Source organism: Phoca vitulina, unplaced genomic scaffold, assembly GCF_004348235.1.
Source record: "Phoca vitulina isolate PV1807 unplaced genomic scaffold, GSC_HSeal_1.0 scaffold46, whole genome shotgun sequence".
Classification (NCBI taxonomy): domain Eukaryota; kingdom Metazoa; phylum Chordata; class Mammalia; order Carnivora; family Phocidae; genus Phoca; species Phoca vitulina.
The window spans coordinates 8,971,981-8,992,915 of NW_022589749.1; the positions used below are offsets into that span (position 1 = coordinate 8,971,981).

At 49.9% G+C, this 20,935-nt stretch overlaps 1 protein-coding gene across 10 annotated transcripts in view; it reads right to left on the reverse strand.

Moving 5' to 3' along the window:
* KDM2B (lysine demethylase 2B) overlaps nucleotides 1-20,935 on the reverse strand; it is a 116,941-nt gene that overhangs the window by 81,684 nt on the left and 14,322 nt on the right. For 6 of the 10 annotated variants that reach the window (XM_032431345.1, XM_032431346.1, XM_032431349.1 and 3 more), the window contains exons 5-6: nucleotides 8,217-8,395; nucleotides 7,927-8,033 (exon numbers count right to left, since the gene is read on the reverse strand). In XM_032431345.1, coding sequence (XP_032287236.1) covers nucleotides 7,927-8,033; nucleotides 8,217-8,395 — 286 coding nt within the window. Of the gene's footprint in view, nucleotides 1-149; nucleotides 191-331; nucleotides 1,142-1,191; nucleotides 1,474-7,926; nucleotides 8,034-8,216; nucleotides 8,396-20,935 lie in introns of those variants that run through there. The other 4 variants (XM_032431356.1, XM_032431353.1, XM_032431355.1 and 1 more) reach the window with 4 other exon arrangements.

Below are 20,935 nucleotides of genomic sequence, written 5' to 3' on the forward strand. Positions count from 1 at the left end.
CCCTCCAACTTAGGGAAACTCCCCCCCGCAGCTCAGGCAGCATCCCCTGGGGCAAAGGTCTTGGCGGGGGGGTAACCTGGGGAGAGCTGGCACCCGGTGACGGGGCTGAAGGCACCGAGCGCGCGCGCACACACACTATACACACTTACACGCAGCCCCGGGAGACACAAAGAGCTGCTCCGCGACGCCGGCTGCGCAGCCCGAGGGCGGGAGGCGACCCACACCCCGCCCGGGCGCGCCCCGTAGGAGCGGGGGCTCCCGGGCAGCCCCGGGCCCGCGGGGCGCAGCGCAGGGACGCCCGCCCAGCCCCGCCCGGCGCGCCCGCGGTTACCCTCGGCGGCGGCGGCGGCGCGGCTCCCGGGCGTCCCCTTCGGCAGCGCAGGATCGACGCGCGCCCAGCCCCGGCGACCGGAGCCGAGCCCCCTCCACGGCGCTGCCAGGCCCCGGCCGAGGACCCTACAGCCCGCTCTCTCTTCCTTCCTTCCTCGGGGAGCCAGGCGCAGCCTGCGCTCATCCCCGCGCTGAAACTGAACACCCGCGCGGCGCGGCGGCCGCCAGGAAGGAGGAGGGAGGCCGCGGCGGCGACAGGGAAGCTTGCCGGCCAGCGCCAGGGGACGCCGCCGCCGCCCACGGCCGCCCCCTCGCCCCGGCTGGGTGGGGGCACGAGGGTAGCTCTACAGGCGGACGCTCGGGAACACCCGCGCCCCCGTTTTCGGGGAGTATGGGCGCCGTCCTGCTACTGGAGGGGACGGCCCAGCAAAGCCACGGTCCTTTAATGTGTCCATCGGGGCATGGCTAGGGTTTGGAGGGAGTGTCAGATCCCAGGTATGGCAGCTCGGAAACAAGGGATGCTGCTCTGGCCCTAATACAGACTATCTGTGTGACCTTGGGCAACTTACTTCCCCTCCCTGAGCCGGTTTTCTCATCCTGATGGCAGGGAGGTGACCTGAAGTTCAACTCTGCATTCTCAGATGCTCCTTCGCTGCCCCTTCCCCTACCTGCCCCCTTACTAGCTGTGCAACCCTACATCATAGAATTACTGTGGGAGTTCACTGAGATACATACATGTTAACACAGTACCTGGAACTATGAGACTGTGTTTAATCCAATTTTCACAACCCCCTGAGGTCACTCCCAGGATTGTCCCCGTTTTACAGATGAGAAAGCAGAGGCTCGGAGGTCGTGACTCACCCAGTTCACTACTTTAGTCAGTGATGGTGCTTACCCAAGCAGCCTGGCTCAGAGTTTCTCAGCCCTTCTTCCAGGTCTACCTGGCAAATCCCAAGACTCTCAGAGAAGCAATGTCTGCAGGTTGCAGCCAAACTCAACCTCCGACTTCCGGGGGCAGGAGATGGTCCAGCTCAAATCAGAAGTCCCACCCTCCAGGGCATGCTCACCAGGGCCACAGCCCTCCTCCCATTCTGTCCCCACACCCTTCCCCTAAACCGCAAGGGGGCAGGAGACAGTTATAGCCTCTGTAGGGGCAGAGATCAGGCTTCTCCATTCTTTGCCAAACCCCATCCACTGGGGCTATCCACCAATATTAACTAATAGGTTCTAATTATCAAGTGCTAATAATAATAGCTGTTTCTATGCATGATATCATTTCACCTCTAAAACAACACTATAATCCCCATTTTAGGGAAGTGAACGTTGAAGCCATTTCAAGGTGGTCAGTGCCCTGGGTCAGAGTGCTGCTTCCCCGTGTCATTTACAGGACGGCCCCATTAATACCTCTCTAACGGCCTGCTATGAGATCACACTGTGAACTTTTTGGAACTGGCTGATTTTTTTCACTGTATGTATGTTCTGCCTATTTACAAGAAAAAACTATAATTACAGAAACATCTCCCATCTTGGATTTGAGCACCAGTCATTTGGTGGGTGTTCTTGAGCAAGGTTTTTTAAGCATTTTTTTTTTGGAGAGTGGGAGGGGCAGAGGAAGGGAGGGAATCCCAAGCAGGCTCCATGCCCAGCACTGAGCCAATGCAAGGCTCGATCTCACGACCCTGAGATCATGACCTGAGCTGAAATCAATAGTCGGATGCTTAACTGACTGAGCCACCCAGGTGCCCCTTGAGCAAGGTTCCTGACACACAAAATACAGATGGAGTTAAATGAGCTAAGAGAAGGCCCTGACAGCTGGACCGGGCTGTCCACATGCGAAAATTATTACTTTTTTTGGTCACAAATGCCTCAGCTCCAGCCCCAGCAGGGATCACATCAGATTCAGCTGTGTAAAGTATAGCACCCAGCCATACAGCCCTATAATTATTCTGATCAACCCTGTGACATTGGACGAAATCCCTCCCCCTCCTGGAACTCAGCATCCCCATTTGGTGAGCTAGTCAGGGGCCTCTAACTGGTGGCCCTCAGGGGTCAAACCAGGCCCTAGATGTGCTTGGTTCGGCCAGCACTGGGTTGTTTTTTTTTCTTTTTTTCCTTTTTTTAAAAGAAGAATTTTTGAAATTATCCACAGCCACAACAGCCCGTGCTGTCTTATGCTCAACTGCTACACCTGTTACCCGCATTGACTGCAGTTTCCTGTCTGTAAAACGAGGATAGTAACACCTACTGCCGAGACTGCTGAGGTGTGTGTGTTAGGTGTCTACCACAGTGTCCGTCTATACACGGCAGCACAGAAAAGACTGGGTTTCTTTGTTCCTCTTGTAAAGGTAGAGAGGTAGAGAGGAAAAGCCAGGACTCCAGAGGCCTGGGGTGTGCTGCCTGGCCCACAGCATCGTCCCTGTATGACATCAGCAGCTTCTCTAGGTCTGTGTCCCAGTGTGATATATCACACAGGCATGATCATTTCTAGCACCAGCAAACATGGTTGGGGAGAGCTGAAAGGAAGTAAGTGTTGTCGAGATAAAAGCCCAATGCAGGGGCGCCTGGATGGCTCAGTCGGTTAAGCGTCTGCCTTTGGCTCAGGTCATGATCCCAGGGTCCTGGGATTGAGCCCCTCATAGGGCTCCGTGCTCAGTGGGGAGCCTGCTTCTCCCTCTCCCTCTGCCCCTTCCCTCCCCACCACTTGTGTTCTCCCTCTCTCAAAAAAAAAAAAAAAAAAAAAAGCCCAATGCAAATGTGAGGGAGAATAGACTGAAAAGCCAATGGCACTTGGAGACCTTGTGTCTACATGAGGCCACAGACAAGCATCCCATCCACATCTCACATCCACTATAAGACTCCATTTCCCTACAGTATGGTTGGGAGGTGGGGGAGGGATGACAGGATCCCCACTCTGTAGAAGGGGAAACTGAGTCCCTAAGAGGAGATGAAAGACTTCCCGTGGCCACCAGAGACCGCCCGGGGCAGCCTTGAAACTTGCTCATCCCAGCACCCATTTTCATCCTGTCTGGGTTTCAGCTTTGCACCCCCCAATTTTTTCCCAGTTCTTCCTGCCACACCCAGAAAGTACAGGGAGAAAAATGCAGTTGACTCCCAATTATTTGGGGGCCAAACATAGGCTTTATGCCTTCCTTTCCCTGCCTGTCAGTTCACAGCTTGTCTCCATTAAGCCGCAAACCTCATTTCTGCAAGCAACACGTGAGGACAGAAAAGACTTGCTAATTTCCTTCTGGAATGCATTATAATACCCAGCGTGCTAAGTGAGAAAGGTATGCCCATGTCATAGACCTAGGAGATTATGGAGGCTTTAAAACATGTCCATGGAAGCCTTTGAGACTCCCCCCCTTTCAGAGATAAAGCCAAACTCCCCTCCTCTTGAGTGTGCACTGAACCAAGTGCCTCACTTTTAATTAAAAGAATATGGCAAAGGAAACAGCATGTGACTTTCAAAACTGGGTCATCATAGGCACTGTGGCTTCTCCCTTGCTCTCTCTCTAACCATTTGTGGGGTGGTGGGGGGGGGGAGAACCAGCTGCCATGCCACAAGGACATTCAAGCAACCCTATGGAGAGGCCTACGTGGTGAAGAACAGAGAGCACACCATCTTGGAAGTGGGCCCTCCAGCCCCAGTCAAGCCTTCATGTAACTGCAGCCCAGGCCTAAGTCTCGAGACAAGCTTCCGAGCGACTCTGAGCCAGAAGTAGCCAGGTAAGCCACTCCCAGATTCCTGACCTACAGAAACTGGGAGGCAATTTTGTTGCTTTAAGCTGCCAAGGTTTCGTTTTTTGTTTTTCTTTTAAGCTATAAAGTTTTAGGGTAATGTTATGCATCAATAAACAACTAATACAGGAGTACTCCCAAATAGTTGTCACTGTTTATCCGATTATAAGGAATTTTCCAAGACAAATAATTCTGGACAGCCAAAACATTCCTGCAGGATAGAGATGGAGAGAAGGCAACAGCAGAAGTGCCCAGGGTAGCTGATATTCATTCTCTTTTCCCTTTATCTTGAGTCAGCCTCTTTTTCCTTTATCTTGCTTTTTTTTTTTTTTTTTTTAAGTAATCTCTACACCCAACACGGGGCTCAAACTCACAACCCCAAGATCAAGAGTCGCATGTTTCCCCAATTGAGTCAGCCAGACGCCGCCCCCCTCTATCTTGTTTTATGTTTCCTCCCAACACTTATCACCTCCTTAATTATGATTCACTTGTTTGCTTGCCCATCTCTTTTCCCCACGTGAACATAAGCCCCCTGAGCATGGGGACTTTGCTTTAGTCACTGTAGCCTACCAACTACTCAGAATAGGGTCTTGCATTTATGGGCACTTAGTAAAGGCAGCAACAGATAACTAATGTAACCTTTACATCTTTTGTCTCCCACAAAGTTACAGCTACCCCCTTGACAAATGTTAGCACCCCTAGCCTTAAGTATCTCAACCAAAACCCATTAAAATTCTGAACCCCTCGCCATGATCAAACTGCACAAATCCTGGAGCCAGAGAGAAGGCAATAATGGGTCTGTAACACTCCTCTCTTCCCTCCTGGAACCTCAATTCAGGTGGCCCATCAGCATGGAAGCTCTGACTTCTAGAAACAGTGTCATTTTAATTAAATTCCACAGACCACTCTACGGTCCCAGAGGACTTCATCATTGTGGGATTTTTACCTTGCTGATTAACTGAAATCAGCATTCTTTACAGCCAAACCAATGGACTATTTCCAAGGTGACAACTTCCTTCCTAACAAGGTTCAAATCCTGTAACAAGTTCCCATGGCACTGACGGGGTTGTAAATGTATTTGCCACACAATCCAACCAACGTGTTGAAGCATGTGGTTCTAGAAAATTGTATGTGAACCTTTATTTCATAATTAGATAAGATTCTCAATGTATTAATAGAATTAAACTATTTAGAGGAATTTTCCAATAAAGCAAAGAATATACCAAACATCTGAAGGAGGCAAAGTAATTGAAATAGATGTCCTCCAGCGCTATTTTACCTTCCTAGATACATGTCCCATTTGTCCCCTGTTCCCTCCTGCCCCATCATTTGCCCTCATAGAGATGATGCACCACTCCACTCCCAGCTTCTACAATCCACACCAGCAGCAGAACTTGCAGAAAGCAAATCTGAACACATCCCTCTCTGCTTAAAATCTCATAGAGACAGGCTCCTGGGTGGCTCAGTCGGTTGAGCGACCGACTTTTGATTTCGCTCCGGTGATTTCAGGGTCATGCGATCAAGCCCCGCATTAGGCTCAGTGCTCAGCAGGGAGTCTACTTGAGATTGTCTCTCTCCCTCTCCCTCTGCCCCTCCTCCCCCCGCTCAAGTGTGCTCATTCTCTCTCTCAAATAAATAAATAAATCTTAAAAAAAAAAAATCTCAGGGCGCCTGGGTGGCTCAGTCAGTTGAGCATCTGCTCAGCTCAGGTCATGATCCCAGGGTCCTGGGATTGAGTCCCACATCGGGCTCCCTGCTCAGCGAGGATCCGGCTTCTCCCTCTCCCTCTCCTACTCCCCCTACTTGTGCTCTCTCCGTCCCTTGCTTTCTCTGTCAAATAAATAAAATCTTAAAAAAAAAAAAAAAAACTCACAGAGGTTTCTGATTGCTCTTAGGAGAAACACAGACCCTTCACTATGGCACATCAGGCCCTGATCAGCCTGGCCCGCCCACCATCCTGCACCCACTGCCCCCTTCCCTTGCTCTATTCCAGCCTCACTAACCTTCCTTCGGCAGGTCTACCTGTCGCCCCTCTCCCCGCCCTTCCTAACCATCCCACCAGGCTCTCCGCACGCAGCCAGGAAAGCTCTTCCCAGGCCTCTTCTCCTAAGTAACTCCTCTCTCTTCAGACCCCATCTTGGGGACACCTGCCCTGCCTTCCGTGACCACGAGTACCCTGGTACATGCTTCTCTAGCACCATGGATCTCTGCCTTGTGGCCTTAACACGGCTGCAAATTTCCATTTGTTTCTCTGGTTGTTGGATGAATGTCTGTCTCCTGAGAGACTGTAAGCTCTGATCTGGATTTCTCCTCACCGTATGTCCGGTGCCCAGCACCAATCAGATGTTTAATACTCATGCTGAATGAATGAATCAATCACCCAATCAACCAATGAGAGCTATGATCTGCCCCTAACTAATCTCTGAGTCCCACACTCTTTCCTTCAACTCTCCCCTCATGAGTCCTTCAAGGCCCTTGGCACTTCACTAACCCCATCCCTCCGCACATCCCTCCTATCTCCTCTATCCTTTAAAGCCCACGTCCAATGTCCCCTCCAAGAGGACTTCCCAATGCCACCAGCCAGAAAGGATTCCTCCTCTCCCTGTTCCCCTCCCAGGAGCCTGTCTCCCTCTACCTGGGATGAGAGTTGCACCTCATCCCATGTGTTTTAGGATACATTCTCCAGAAAGTAAGGGCTCCTAGTCTTGTTCATCTTTTACTTCCCCATCCCAAGGGCTCTGAAAATTTTGCTGCGATCGAATGGGAAAGGAACAGAACTGAAAACCCTCCCACCCTCCCCACCTTAAGACCACTCTTTGTGTTTGATGTAGCCCAGATCCAACGGATGTAAGGAGCTTCAGCTTCAAGGGGAGGAAAAAATGCCTGAGAAATAACTAAAGAAAGAGAGAGCTTGAAAGCAAAGCCTTGAGAAGCTGAGGGCCAGCACGCTGGCCTCCCTTACACAGCCTGGCACCGAGTCTGCATTCACTCCGCCCTGAATGAAGGGTGGAGTGAATGAAAAGCTCACAGCCCTCAAGCTCCTGGGGGCACTCCTGGCAGCAGGGCTGAGCAGAGAGATGCTAATGGATTCGGAGCCGGCAGGGCCAACTCTTCTAGGAAGCCCAGAGCAGCAGTCCTGCCCGGGACAACCAGCATCTCCTTCCCGTTTCGGAGATGGAAACACAGATGGCCTGAGATGTGAGATCCCTAAGGTAGCCCCAAGGGTCCCAAGGGTCCGTTACTGAAATTCTAGAAAGTGGAGGGGATCCTAGGTGCCTCTGCCCAAGTTAAACAACGGGTCTCAGGACTTACTGGTCCACATGTAGTGATGTCCCTGCAATTAGACACGGCCACCTTCCCAGCCCAGAGCCCACCAGCCGTGCAGAGACACCGTCTAAGGAGTGTTTGATGAGTAAGTAGCCCTTGCACTTTGTTTGGGAAAAGCCCTGGGTCTCCACAGCAAGGAGCAAAAGAACTCCAGACCCCCCTCCCCAGCCCCCGGCAAAAGCAAAGTGTTCACGGTGAGCTGGTCTTTCTGAAGATGCCCACTCCCAGGACGTGCTGTCCCTTGGCGGGAGGAGATAAAGGTATGACAAGCATGCACACGCACACAGAGATGGCCCCATTATTCTTCCTCCCCCCTCCAATCACATCCCCTGGGGAGAGCCGGCAGGGAGGCCGAAGGCCCATCTGGATGGGGAAGGCAGAGCCCTGGCGTTCCAAGGCAACAAGATGCCAGGCTGCCCATGCCAAGGACCCCCATATCCCTCACATGCCAGCAGTGCCCACAGGGCTGTGAGACACCCCCCGCCCCGTGCCCCTGCCCGCCCAGCTCCCACCACTAACAGCCAGTCTTACTTCTTCACTTTCGGGTATTTCATCTCAGCAATGGCATTCGTGGCTTCCGTCTGCTTCTCCTTCAGATGCTGGGGCCACATGTTGTCCACCCAATCCACCAGATCTACCTGAAAGCCAGACCACTGTCAGCACTTCCTGTCTGGGGGGTGCCCTTCTGCCAGGCCCCCCTCACCACCTGCCCTTCCCTGGGGCTGGCACGGGCCGGCCTCGAGCCTGGGCAGCAGGAGAAGCCAGGCGAGGAGGGGAGGGGGCAGGTGTCAGGGAGGGGACCGCGGCCGGGGGGGCCCTACCACAGTCGGACGCTTGACCAGGTGCTCCAGCTTGGTGTGGCTGAACTCAAGGCTGATGACGTTGTACAGCTTGTCCCGCTGGGCCTCGGGCGTCTCGTAGTACCGCACAAACTGGGACATGCTCATCTCCGTGCCCTTCTGGGTGTTCACATCCATCACATCCACCAGCCGCCGGCTACCTAGGGGCAGAATCCACACGCTGGTGGCTCCTGGTGGCTCAGGAGCCAGACGCCACTTGGGATCCCCATCAATGAAACCCGCCCCACCCGTATGCCACGTCTGCTCTATTACCTGGTCCCGTCAGTTTTCCTTACTGACTCTCTCTCCAATCCATCTGTTTCCCTCCACCACCGCGGCCTCCACGCTGGTCCAGTCCCCCCTTACTACTCTCCAAGACAACCTTCAGAACGTCCTATAGGGTCCCCAGGCTCCCCCCTCCTATCCATCCTCCACGGAGCTGCCTGCGTGAGCTTTCTAAAACAGAGACCTGACCACGGACACTCCTCTCCCTGCTTCAAACCTTCAGTGCTCCCCACTGCCTACCGAAGAGTCTCTTAGCATGGCCCTCAAGGCCTTTCTCTTCATTCACAGCACTAAGATAGTCCTTATTTCCACAGAAAATTAGCTGTTTGGTCGTCTCCCTCCCTAGTCTGTGAGCCCAGGAAAATTGCTTGGGCTTCTCTGAACCTCTGTGTCTTCATCCACGCACCTCCTTTCAGAGGCTAGTTGTGAGGATTAAATCAGATGATGCTCACAGATTAAATCAGATGATGCTCACAGAACTCCATGGCCCAGTGTCTGGTGCATAAATGCATGGGTCCCCCATTATTCCTTGGCATTAATCACAATTCCTAAATATGTTTGTCTGTTTTGTTGTCTTTCTTCCCTACTATTCTGTAACTGTCACCAGGGCAGAAGTCCTGTCTGTCTTGCTCACTGTTTCGCCCCAAGTATCTACACAGAGCCCACCACAGAGTGGGAGCTCAGTACCTATTTACGGAACAAATAAATGATGAATGTTGGCTGTCCTGCACAGTATGTGACATAGGACTTCTCATACGAACAACCACTGAACTAAAAGGAGAGATCTGCGTGCCTCCCACTGCTTCCCAGAGAGAAGGAAACCACCTCGGGACTGGGAGACAGGAAAGTTCAGTGCTAGTCCTGGGACCACCAGCAACTAACGAAGCTTCGAGGTGGGGCGCCTGGGTGGCTCAGTTGGTTGGGCGTCAGACTCTTGTTTTCGGCTCGGGTCATGATCTCAGGGTCATGAGATCGAGCCCCGCTTCAGGCTCTATGCTGGGCATGGAGCCTGCTTAAGATTCTCTCTCTCCCTCTCCCTCTGCCCCTTCCCCCACACCTCGCTCTCTTTCTCTCTCTCAAAAACAAAAACAAAACAAAACAAGGGGCGCCTGGGTGGCTCAGTCGTTAAGCGTCTGCCTTCGGCTCAGGTCATGGTCCCAGGGTCCTGGGATGGAGCCCCGCATCGGGCTCCCTGCTCCGCGGGTAGCCTGCTTCTCCCTCCCCCACTCCCCCTGCTTGTGTTCCCTCTCTCGCTGTGTCTCTCTCTGTCAAATAAATAAAAAATCTTTAAAAAAAAAAGAAAAAAAACAAGGCTTCAAGGAAATCATAACCCTTCCGGGGACTCTTCTTCCCCATCTGAAAGATGGGAATAATAGCTCTAGAACTTCAGCCAATGTAGAAGGAACAACCAAAGTTCAGTGGAAGGGCTGTGAAAGGGGAGAAGACAGACGCAGAGCAGATTGCCAAATTCATGGTGATTTATGATGAAAGCTGCCACCTCTTGTCTGTCAGGACACAAAATAAGCATCATGACTGGGATGAGAAGCCTGCCATCTGGTAAGGAAAGACCTCAATTCCCCATTAGCTCAATGACAAATATATGGTCCATGGAAACTTAGAAATGTGTAAACCAGGGATGCCTGGGTGGCTCAGTCGGGTAAGCGTCCGACTCTTGATCTCAGCTCAGGTCTTGGTCTCAGGGTCATGAGTTCAAGCCCCGTGTGGGGCTCCATGCTGGGCATGAAGCCTACTTAAAAAAAAAAAAGAAAAGGGGCGCCTGGGTGGCTCAGTCATTAAGCGTCTGCCTTCGGCTCAGGTCATCATCCCGGGGTCCTGGGATCGAGCCCCACATCGGGCTCCTTGCTCCACGGGAAGCCTGCTTCTCCCTCTCCCACTCCCCCTGCTTGTGGTCCCTCTCTGGCTGTGTCTCTCTCTGTCAAATAAATAAATAAAATCCTTAAAAAAAAAAAAAAAGAAAAAAGTAGAAGAAATGTGTAAACCAGAGGAAAGAAAGAAAGAGAAGAACTAGAACCTTGTTCAAAGGTACTCCAAGAACCAGGAGCAAACTAAGCAAACAGGGGCCAGCAAATGACGGCCCCGTGGGCAAATCTGCCCACCCCCCGCGCCTGTTTTTGTACGGCCCATGAGCTTCGGATGGTTTTTACATGTTGTTTTGTTTTATTTTTACTTGACAGGGAGAGCAAGAGAGCACAAGCAGGGGGAGCAGGAGAGGGAAAGGAAGAAGCAGGCTCCCCACTGAGCAGACAGCCCAACATGGGGCTCGATCCCAGGACCCTGACATCATTAAGCTGAAGGCAGACGCTTCACTGACTGAGCCACCCAGGCGCCCTAGTTTTTACATTTTTAAGTGGTGGAGGATGGGGGGAAAAAATCAAAAGAAGACTACTTCGTGATATGAAAATGATACAAAACTCAAATCCCTGGGCCCACATATAAAGTTTTATTAGCACCCAGCTACACGGTTCACATGTCTCTGGCTGCTTCCACGTTACACCAGCTGAACCGTGTGGCCAACAGGAGACTGAACGGCCGGCAAAGCCCGAAATACTTATTCTCTAGATCTTTATAGAGAAAGTTTGCCAATCCTTGAACTAGACAAAATCCTCATGGAACTTACATGCTGATGTGAATAATATTCCCATCTGGTTCAGTGCTCCATACCCAGCTCTGTGCACAGAGCCTGCCCTGTAATAGGCCCTGGGTCAATATTTGTTGAATAAATACACAGTGCCTTTCACGTCACAGGAACTGAATAATAAAAGTAACCCTTTATGCACGTATGAGACCTTGGCTGTTACTATCTTTTGGACTAAATACCTAATTTTTACAACCACCCCAGAAGCGAGGTAGGACTGTCCCCGTCTTAATAAATGGGGAAAACAATGCCCTAGAGATGATGGGATTGGCTCAAGTCCTCCAGAACATACTCTACCAATTAGAAGGGCTAATGTTTACAGAGCACAGGCAAGCTCTCTACACAGGTTATCTTAAGCTAATTTTGGTTCTGTGAGGTAGAACTTCACTTATACCCATTTGATGGATGAGAAACTGAGGCTTAGACAACTAACTAGACCCAAAATGCCCAGTGAATGAGTAACAGACCTAGAATTTGAAGCCAATTCAATCTAATCCACAGCCCAGGTTCCTATCCCCCCAACTCCTGCCCCTGCCCAATGCAATACTGACTCTAGATCACTGCTCCGGTGGAAAAAAAGATCCCCGCCCTCACTGACTGGCTCCTGACCACACAGATCTTGGGAAGACAGGGAGAACAGCTTTGGTTTTTGCGTCGGGAGTGCAGATCCACCAGGGGGCATCCCTGAACTTCGTTGGAAATTCTGGCCTGCTCTGGACAGCACTGGCTCCTTCCTAACCAGGGCTCCTGGAATAGGTGGGCTCTGCTCAGCTTTTCTGGGAAGCCCAATTGGCAGAGAACCTGCTATTACAGTGGGGGAGGTGAGAGGAGAACAGGCACCCAAACCCTCGTCCCTCTCTGACCAGCCTCCCACCTCCCCCTGCCTCTCCTCCCTAACCCTGCACAAGGTCCCATTTGCAAAGCCCCCTGTGGAAGGACTGCTGGACAGGTAGATGTGGGAATCACAGCCCTAGAGGCTCATGCAAGTCAGCACTGAAAACTGGAGCTCGGTCGCCCCTATCAACACAACAAAGTTAAAGTAAGACTTTATGGTTCAAATCCCAGCTGGGCCTCAGGCCTCTTAGCTTCTCTGAGTATCAGTCTCCCCATCGGTGACCTGGGGACAAAAACAGTAGCTAGCCCATGGGGTTGATCTAAGCCTTAAATGAGATCATGCACATGAACCACTTCCATGAAGCACTTGCAGGCAGCTAGTGTTACCGAATTGGCCGATTTCATCCATAATTACAGGTGGAGAAAGTGAAGCAGTAGAAAGAAAGTCAGAGCCACTTAAATCTCTGCCGGCCAGTCCAATGGACTGACTACTTAAGATCCTAAAACATGATAAGGATGGCTAAATGGGTATGGATGTTTTATGGGTAGGGTGATAAAAATGTCCTAAAATTGACTGTGGCAGTGTTTGCCCAACTCTGTGGTCAGATGAAAAACCACTGAATCATACATTTTAAATACTTGAATTATACAGTATAGGAATTATGTCTCAATAAAGATGTTATTAAACACAAAAACTCAGGCCAACAAAATGACCAACAAAGTTGGTTTTTCTAAAAGTAACTTCTTTCAAAAGTCTCAACTGGGGGCGCCTGGCTGGCTCAGGCAGCAGAGAGTGCAACTCTTGATCTTGGGGTCGAGAGTCCGAGCCCCACCTTGGGTGTAGAGATTACGTAAAAAAAAAAGTTCCCCATCAACTTAAAAAACAAATATTAAGAAATGTAAATTATAATGAATTACTGTATTGTACACCTGAAGCTAATATAACACTGCATGTTAACTGGAATTAAAATAATAACTTTTAAAAAATATACATTGGGACACCTGGGTGGCTCAGTCCGTAAAGCATCTGCCTTCAGCTCAGGTCATGATCCCAGGGTCCTGGGATCGAGCCCCGCTTCGGGCTCTCTGCCCAGCAGGGAGCCTGCTTCTCCCTCTCCCTCTGCCGCCACTCCCCCTGCTTGTGCTCTCTCTCTCTCTGACAAATAAATAAAATGTTACAAAATAAATAAATAAATGTAAAGTATTCAGCCATAAAAAGGAATGTAGTACCGATCCATGCTACAACACAGATGAAGCTCAAAAACATGATGCTGAGTGAAAGAAGCCAGTCACCAATGATCACATGTTGCATGAAGCCATTTATATACCATGTCTGGAATAGGTAAATCCATAGAGACTGGAAGTAGATTAGTGGGTGCCAGGGGCTGGGGGACAGGAAAGAGGAGTGCTAAGGGGTAGGAGTTTCCTTTCAGGTAAGAATGTTTTAGAACCAACAGAGAAGTAATGGTTGCCCAACACTGTGAAGGCACTAAATGCCACTGAATCATATACCTTAAAATGATTAGTTTTATGTTAAGTGAATTTCACCTCAATAAATTATTTTTCTGGGGTGCCTGGGTGGCTCAGTCAATTAAGCATCCAACTCTTAATTTCGGCTCAGGTCATGATCTCACGTCAGGCTCCAAGCTCAACAGGGAGTCCGCTGGAGATTCTTTCTCTCCCTCCCCCCGCCCTGTGCATGCTCTCTCTCTCTCTCAAATAAATATTTTTTAAGATTATTTATTTATTTATTTGAGAGACAGAGAGAGAATGAGAGAGCGAGCACGAGAGGGGGGAGGGTCAAAGGGAAAAGCAGACTCCCTGCTGAGTAGGGAGCCCGATGTGGGACTCGATCCCAGGACTCCAGGATCATGACCCGAGCCAAAGGCTTAACCAACTGAGCCACCCAGGCGCCCCTAAATAAGTCTTTAAAAAAATAAAAAAGAAATTATTTTTCAAAGCCATGTAAGACAGTACTTTAAATCTCATATACTTCCTCCAATCTGACAAGAACGAGAACTTAATTTCTTGCAAACTCTCTCACTCTCCTTCTACCGAATTGTTTCTTGTGTGAGTCTCTCCCTTCCTTGTGGATCAGGAGCTTGGGCTGTGGACTGTTCCAGCTCCTGTCTCCACAGAGCCTTCACAAACTGCTCACAGTGCCCTTCCCTCCCCGTAGGGAGGTGTTGGGTGCTCGGTGTGTGCATGGGCTCAGTTCTTCACAGCTTAGTTAGGGCTTAGGGATGCAGGCACAGGTGGGAAACGCTAAAGAGAGCCCAGGAAATGATAAACACAATTCAGGATGGTAGTGGGATGGTGACCCTCCAAAAGATTTACCCAGAACCTTTAAATAGGACCTTATTTGGAAAAAGGGTCTTTATAGAGGTCATTAATGTAAGGATCTCAAGAAGAGATCATCCTGGAGGAAGGGTAGGCCCTAAATCCAATCACTAGTGTCTTTAGAAGAAGGTCAAGGTCAAGTGAAAGCCAGAAGCAAAGCATAATGTGCCTATAAGCAGCTGGAATGCCTGGAGTCACCAAAAGCTGGAAGAGGCAAGGCCGGAGTTTCCCAGAGCCTCCAGAAGGAAGAACCAATGCAGCCACCACCACGATTTTGGACTTTGGCTTCTGAAACTGAGAGAATAAGTTTCTGTAGTTTTAAGCCACTCAGTTTGTGGTACCTTGTTATGGCCCGACACAAGACAACGGCCACCTCTGGGGCCGGAGGGTCACATGGGAACGTGGGTGGCAGGCACTCATCTTACCATTTTTCTTTAAACTTCTCAGCATATACAGTACATTTCACACACAAAAATGGATCAAAGTCCTCAGATGTTTCAGGTTCCAGTCTTTCTCCATTGCACAAGATCTTTAGGCAAAGTACCCCAACGTCCTCACCGGCAACACGGAGATAAAACCACCTCCCTCAAAAAACAGTTGTGAAAAAAACTATTGCTTTTCATTTAAAAATTGATTTCAATATTCAGAAAACTGATGCTAGAGGGAAATGAGAGGCTTTTAAGGGACCAAACATGCCGTGGCATCTCACTGCACAGAAGTTAAAAATTTGCATGCAAGCCACAGCTCCCTGGCCCTACCAATCTAAAATGACAAGATTGTAGGGGCACCTGGGTTGTTGGTTGGTTAAGCATCTGCCTTCAGCTCAGGTCATGGTCCCAGGGTCCTAGGATGGAGCCCTGCATCGGGCTCCCTGCTCATCAGTGAGTCGGCTTCTCCCTCTCTGTGATCTCTCTCACTCTCACTCTCACATAATAAATAAAATATTTTAAAAATAAATAAATAAATAAATAAAGGTACAATTTTGACAACCCTAAAATGGTAGGTCATCACATCAATACTATTCCATAAAGTTGGTTTTATGTATGATGCCAACTTATATACAACCCAAATCGAAGACTATAATAAAAAAATTAAAAAAAAAAAAAGCCAACAACCCCAATCTAGTTCTAAAAAAATCCCCTTAAAACTGGGTAAATTTGGGGCACCTAGGTGGCTCAGTCGGTTAAGCATGATCCCAGGGTCCTGGGATTGAGCCCCATGTTGGGCTCCCTGCTCAGTGGGGAGCCTGCTTCTCTCTCTGCCCCTCCCCCTCCACTCGTGCTCTCTCTCTCTCTCAGATAAATAAATAAAATCTTTAAAAAAAATTTTTTTTTAAATATCTAGTTCAATAAGGGCGCCTGCGTTGCTCAGTCGTTAAGCATCTGCCTTCGGCTCAGGTCATGATCCCAGGGTCCTGGGATGGAGCCCCGCATCGGGCTCCCTGCTCCGCGGGAAGCCTGCTTCTCCCTCCCCCACTCCCCCTGCTTGTGTTCCCTCTCTGGCTGTGTCTCTCTCTGTCAAATAAATAAATAAAATCTTTAAAAAAAAAAAAAAGAGTCTTGGGACGGGTGCCTGGCTGGCTCAATTGGTAGAGTGTGCAACTCTTGATATTGGGGTTGTAAGTTTGAGCCCCACATTGGGTGTAGAGATTACTTTTTTAAAAATTTAGAAAAAAAAAAAACTAGTCTTGGAAAAAATTTTAATAATATATTTTTTAAATAATTAAAAAAAAACAAAATATGGGGGTATCTGGGTGGCTCAGTTGGGTTAAGCGCCCAACTCCTGATTTCGGCTCAGGTCATGATCTCAGGGTCATGAGATCGAGCCCTGCATCAGGCCCCTCGCTCAGCCTAGAGTCTGCTGGAGTCTCTCTCTTCCTCTCCCTCTGCCCCTCCTGCTCATGCTCGCTCTTTCTCTAAAATAAATAAATCTTTAAAAAAAAGATAAAAACAAAAGCAAACAAACAAAAAACCCAAAAGTATGGGGTCAACTGAGGTGACCCATATAAAACGCTGGGGGCCCAGACGGCACAGCTCAGCGTTGCCCCCCCCCCCTACCCGGGCCTAACTTTACTTCCCTCTATCCCACTAACAGGCTTAGCTCAAGGGCTCTTGTGGTTGAACCGTGTCCCCCAAAAGAGATGTTCAAGTCCTAACCCCAGACACCTATGAACAGGCCCTCTCTGGCCATAGGGTCTTCGCAGTTGTGATCAAGCTAAAATGGGGTCAGAGTGGATGAAGGTGGACCCTCAGCCAATTCCGGTGTCCTTATAAGACAAGGGAAACTTGGACAGAGACACACATAGGGAGCACAGCCACGTGAAGATGGTGGCAGACAATGGGACCATGTAGCCACAAGCCAACAAACATCAGAGAAGCCAGCAGCTACCAGAAGCTGGAGGAGGCTCTGAAGAATTCTCACCTAGAGCCTTCCGACGGAGCCCAGCCCTGTCAATACCTTGATTTCAGACTTCTGGCCTCCAGGACGGTGAGAGGATACATTTTTGTGGTTTTAAGCCACGTGGGTTGTGGTGATATGGCAGCCCCAGCAAACAAGAAGGAAGGCTGACCAGAAAATGACTGCGTAACCCCACAGGGCTCCATAAATATCCCTGACAGCAGAGAAGGGCTAACCCACCCCTGGCCTCCCCACGGGGCCCAGTTCAAGGTGTCAACAGGACAGACACGCTGTATAACTAAACTGTGCAGTTGACGAGAAGCTTCGCAAGGAGAAAATGTCATCCATGGGTGACATCATGCCACTTCATCCTAGATCTTTGTCAGCTTGTTTCTTGTCTCTCCCCCCTATGGCACTATAAGCATCGTGAGAGCAAGAGTCTTGTCTGTCTTGCTCACTACTCTAACCCACGGATCTAGAACGGAGAGCCTGGCACAGAGCAGGAGCTCAGTAAATATTTGTGGAATGAATAAATCACATCGGGTGTTTTTCCATCATATGTTCTTCCTAGCATGTGACATGACCTCACATATAAATGACAGTGGAACTGGAGAAATGACCTGGAGGTGCCTGGAGGTGGGTATGTGTAACCCTCTCCACGCTAGAGAAGATAAAGCCCCTTAACCTGGAAAGAAAGCATCTGGAAATCCTGAGCAGGCAGGAGCCCCACCGGTGGGACAACCGTTGCTGAACACAGAAGGATGTGGGTGAGAGAGGCCTGTTCTTTCTTTTTTGAACACAAACCAGGCTTCCAGCACCCCCATCACAATCCCCAGGGCTCTCGATGCACCCTCGCTTCCCTCTGCTCTTAGCCAGGTGCACGTCCCCAGCTGACCCCACCTCGGCCTGCCCCGTCCTCAGATGAAAAGGGAAGTCAAGGCCTGGAGTGGTCAGAGCGGTGAGGAGCAGCTGGGACTGACGGGGGAGTAAGGGTGTGCAGGGAAGAGGCCCAAGGGTGGGAGAGACTGAGTGACTATATCTGGAGCGGAAGGTCGAGACACTTGGTTCTAAGAATAGCTTTCTTGGTGCGCAGGGAGCTCCATCCAGCTCCCCAGGTGTCCTGGAAGCCACAGTCTATGGGAGGGGTGGTAATGGGAAGAAAGGGAGGGGGAAGGTGCCTGGACTCCATAAACGTAAACCCCCAGGCAAACACAAATGTACCAGTACCCGTAAAATTAAACTCTGCTGGGTTCCAGCCCCCAGGTGGCAGCGAGAGGTGGAGAATTGATAACGCACTTCCTAGGGAGGCAGAATGATGGTCGAAGCAACCACTGGCTTAGGAATCTGAGATAAGGGCCAGCCCTGAAACAAACAGCAGATGAGGGGGAGTGTCTCTCCAGGTGTATTCCAGCCAACAAATGACAAAGGACCACTGAATTAAGACCATCGCCACTTTGCAGCCTCTAACACAATAATGAAGCTACACATCAAACATCGATGCCTGCTAACAACACACAGACAGAGAGAGAGAGGTGACCTGACATTATGTGCCTCCTGATGGAAGAACATCATCTATGAAGTAGTCGTGCTAGGAAGAATGAATGAATGAATGAATGAATGAGTGAGTGCATTTTTATGTGGAGAGAAAGACAGACTCTGAACCTGATCGAGCATCTACATCCAACTGCCAACTTACAGAAAGTACACAGGACAGAGGAACACAAACCACTCCAAGGGAATGCTATTGGCAAAATCCAGACAATGGAAAAACCCTACAGGTCAAACAATCCAACTTCAGATTGGCTGGAGATGGTGGGAGGGCCCAGAGATTATAAGAGACTTAAAAGACATCATAACCAAAGAATAAGGACCATATTTACATTCTGACTCACAGAACCCGCAAAAGAAAAGAAAAAAGAAGTAACATGTATGCTAATATGAAACTGGACATTTGCACAATAAATATGGATATTTACTCACTTTATTTTTTAAATTCTTTTCTTTCTTTTTTTTTTTTTCCTTTTTTAAGTAAATGCCCAGCGTGGGGCTTGAACTCACAACCCCAAGATCAAGAGTTGCATGATCTACTGACTGAGCCAGCCAGGTGCCCCTGATATTTACTCATTTTAAGGAATTACCGTTTTTTGTTCATTTGTTTGTTTTGTTTAAAGATTTTATTTATTTATTTGACAGATAGAGAGCACAAGTAGGCAGAGTGGCAGGCAGAGGGAGAGGGAGAAGCAGGCTCTCCGCTGAGCAGGGAGCTGGATGTGGGGCTCGATCCCAGGTCCCGAGGATCATGACCTGAGCCGAAGGCAGCCGCTTAACTGACTGAGCCACCCAGGCGCCCCAAGGAATTCCTGTTTTTAAAAGATTAGGTGTGATAACACTATGGTGACTATGGTTTTAAAAATCCCTTCTTGTTTAGAACTATATCCTGGAAACTTTATGGATGAAATGGTATGATGCCTAGATATGCCTGAAACATTGCAGGAGGATAGGAAGTGGATGGAGGTATGGAAGTGGCAGCTGTTGGGGCCGGGTGTTGGGGCCATGGGAATTCATTATTACTTTCTGTCTACTAGATACTTCTTAAAATTCTCTCCAGCAAAAAGTACTTTTATAAATCCCAGCTCTGTTACTAGCTCCGTGGCTTCAGGGGCCTCATTTACCCTTTCTAGACTTGGAGGGTGTTTATTTGCAAAAGGGGCCCGTTGGTGCAAGAGAGCCCAACACAATATCTGGCACATGGTAGGGTCTGCAACACACTTGGCCACCAGCCACTGAGCTGGTCTGGGAAACGAGGTGTCCCGACCAGACAGACAGGGAAAGGGAGCTCTTTCGCCTGCCCCGTAGATGGACTTCTCAGGCACTTTGCGTTTAACCCTGAAGACACAGCCCCACAACAGGGTCTTTTATTTTCTCTGGAAGAACCACGCTGGAGGCACGGGTGCCTGGCTTGTTTGTTCCTCGGTCAGCGACGGCCCACAGGAGGCCACGCAATGAGCAGTGGGTGCCTCAGGGGCACCCGGGACAGTGCCAAGAGCCCTGGACTGAGTTCCAGTCCCAGTAACCCTCACTGACCCCACTCCAGGCCTCAGTTGCCTCATGTGCAAAGCCAGGAAGAACTGACCTTTATACTTCTGTTTTCACCACCATAGAACTCTTTCTTCAAACAGAAGCTTTGACAAGAGCCAAAGGCATAAATAAAAACAGGCAGCTCAGGTTGAAGCGGTGGCGGGGGTGGGGGGATGATGATGCTCAGAACCCAGATCCGGTTTCCAGGGATTTCCCTTTGAAAACCACTGGGTTAGGTCTTTTTTAGGTCCTCTTCCAGGACTGACACGCTGATGTTTAGCCTAGTTCTCATATACTCAGATCAGATCCCTTAAACGTGAACTGGGAAGAAGTCAGTGAGGGAGGAGACCCAGAGGCTTGCCCCAGGGGTCACTGGGGACTCTGGGGCCTGCCAGTCCTTTTCAGTCTGAGCTGGGAGTTTAAGAATTAGCATCCATCTTTGCAGGTTCCCAGTCTGGTCTGCAGCTGATGGCAAAGGAGAGCTGAGCATAAGTGCCAGGTATCTGAGCAGGAAGCTCTGGGAGGAGGCATGTGCCTCAAGGGACAGAAGGGACAGATCAGTGCTAAGAATGGAATGTGGCCCTCCACGCTCTGGGGAGCAGCCATCCCTGGAGCAGGTGACAGGGACAAGCTGCCCTTTGGATCCTGCAAGGGACCCAGAGCCCTGGAACTCTCGGGCTCCTGAAGTCAATGGGTTACAGGAGAAATTTTCCACACTGAGCAGTGCCTGGCATCCCTAAGTAGGCCAGCAGCTCAGCCCCCCTCCCTTTCTCTCTCCTCCCCCCATCTCACTGGTTCTCTGGGCTCACAGGCTACATACACATCCAACAAATTCCAGCTGCAGAAATTAATCCATGGCCCCATGGCCCTTGCTTTGAAGGCCCCATCTGTCAGCTCCAAGAACCATGGGCTCGGAGCCGGGAAGAGGCTGCTGAAAGTCACCTTGAACGCTAATATAAAGCATACACGGGCTCTGACCCCAAACTCCTGAGCCTGCTCTTCGGAGAGTACCCACCACTGTCCCTCTCTATCTTCCTCAAGTTTCTGGATTGGCTTTTTATTCCGCTCCTCGAAAATATCTCCTCATCCATTTCACACAGAGGTAGTTAGT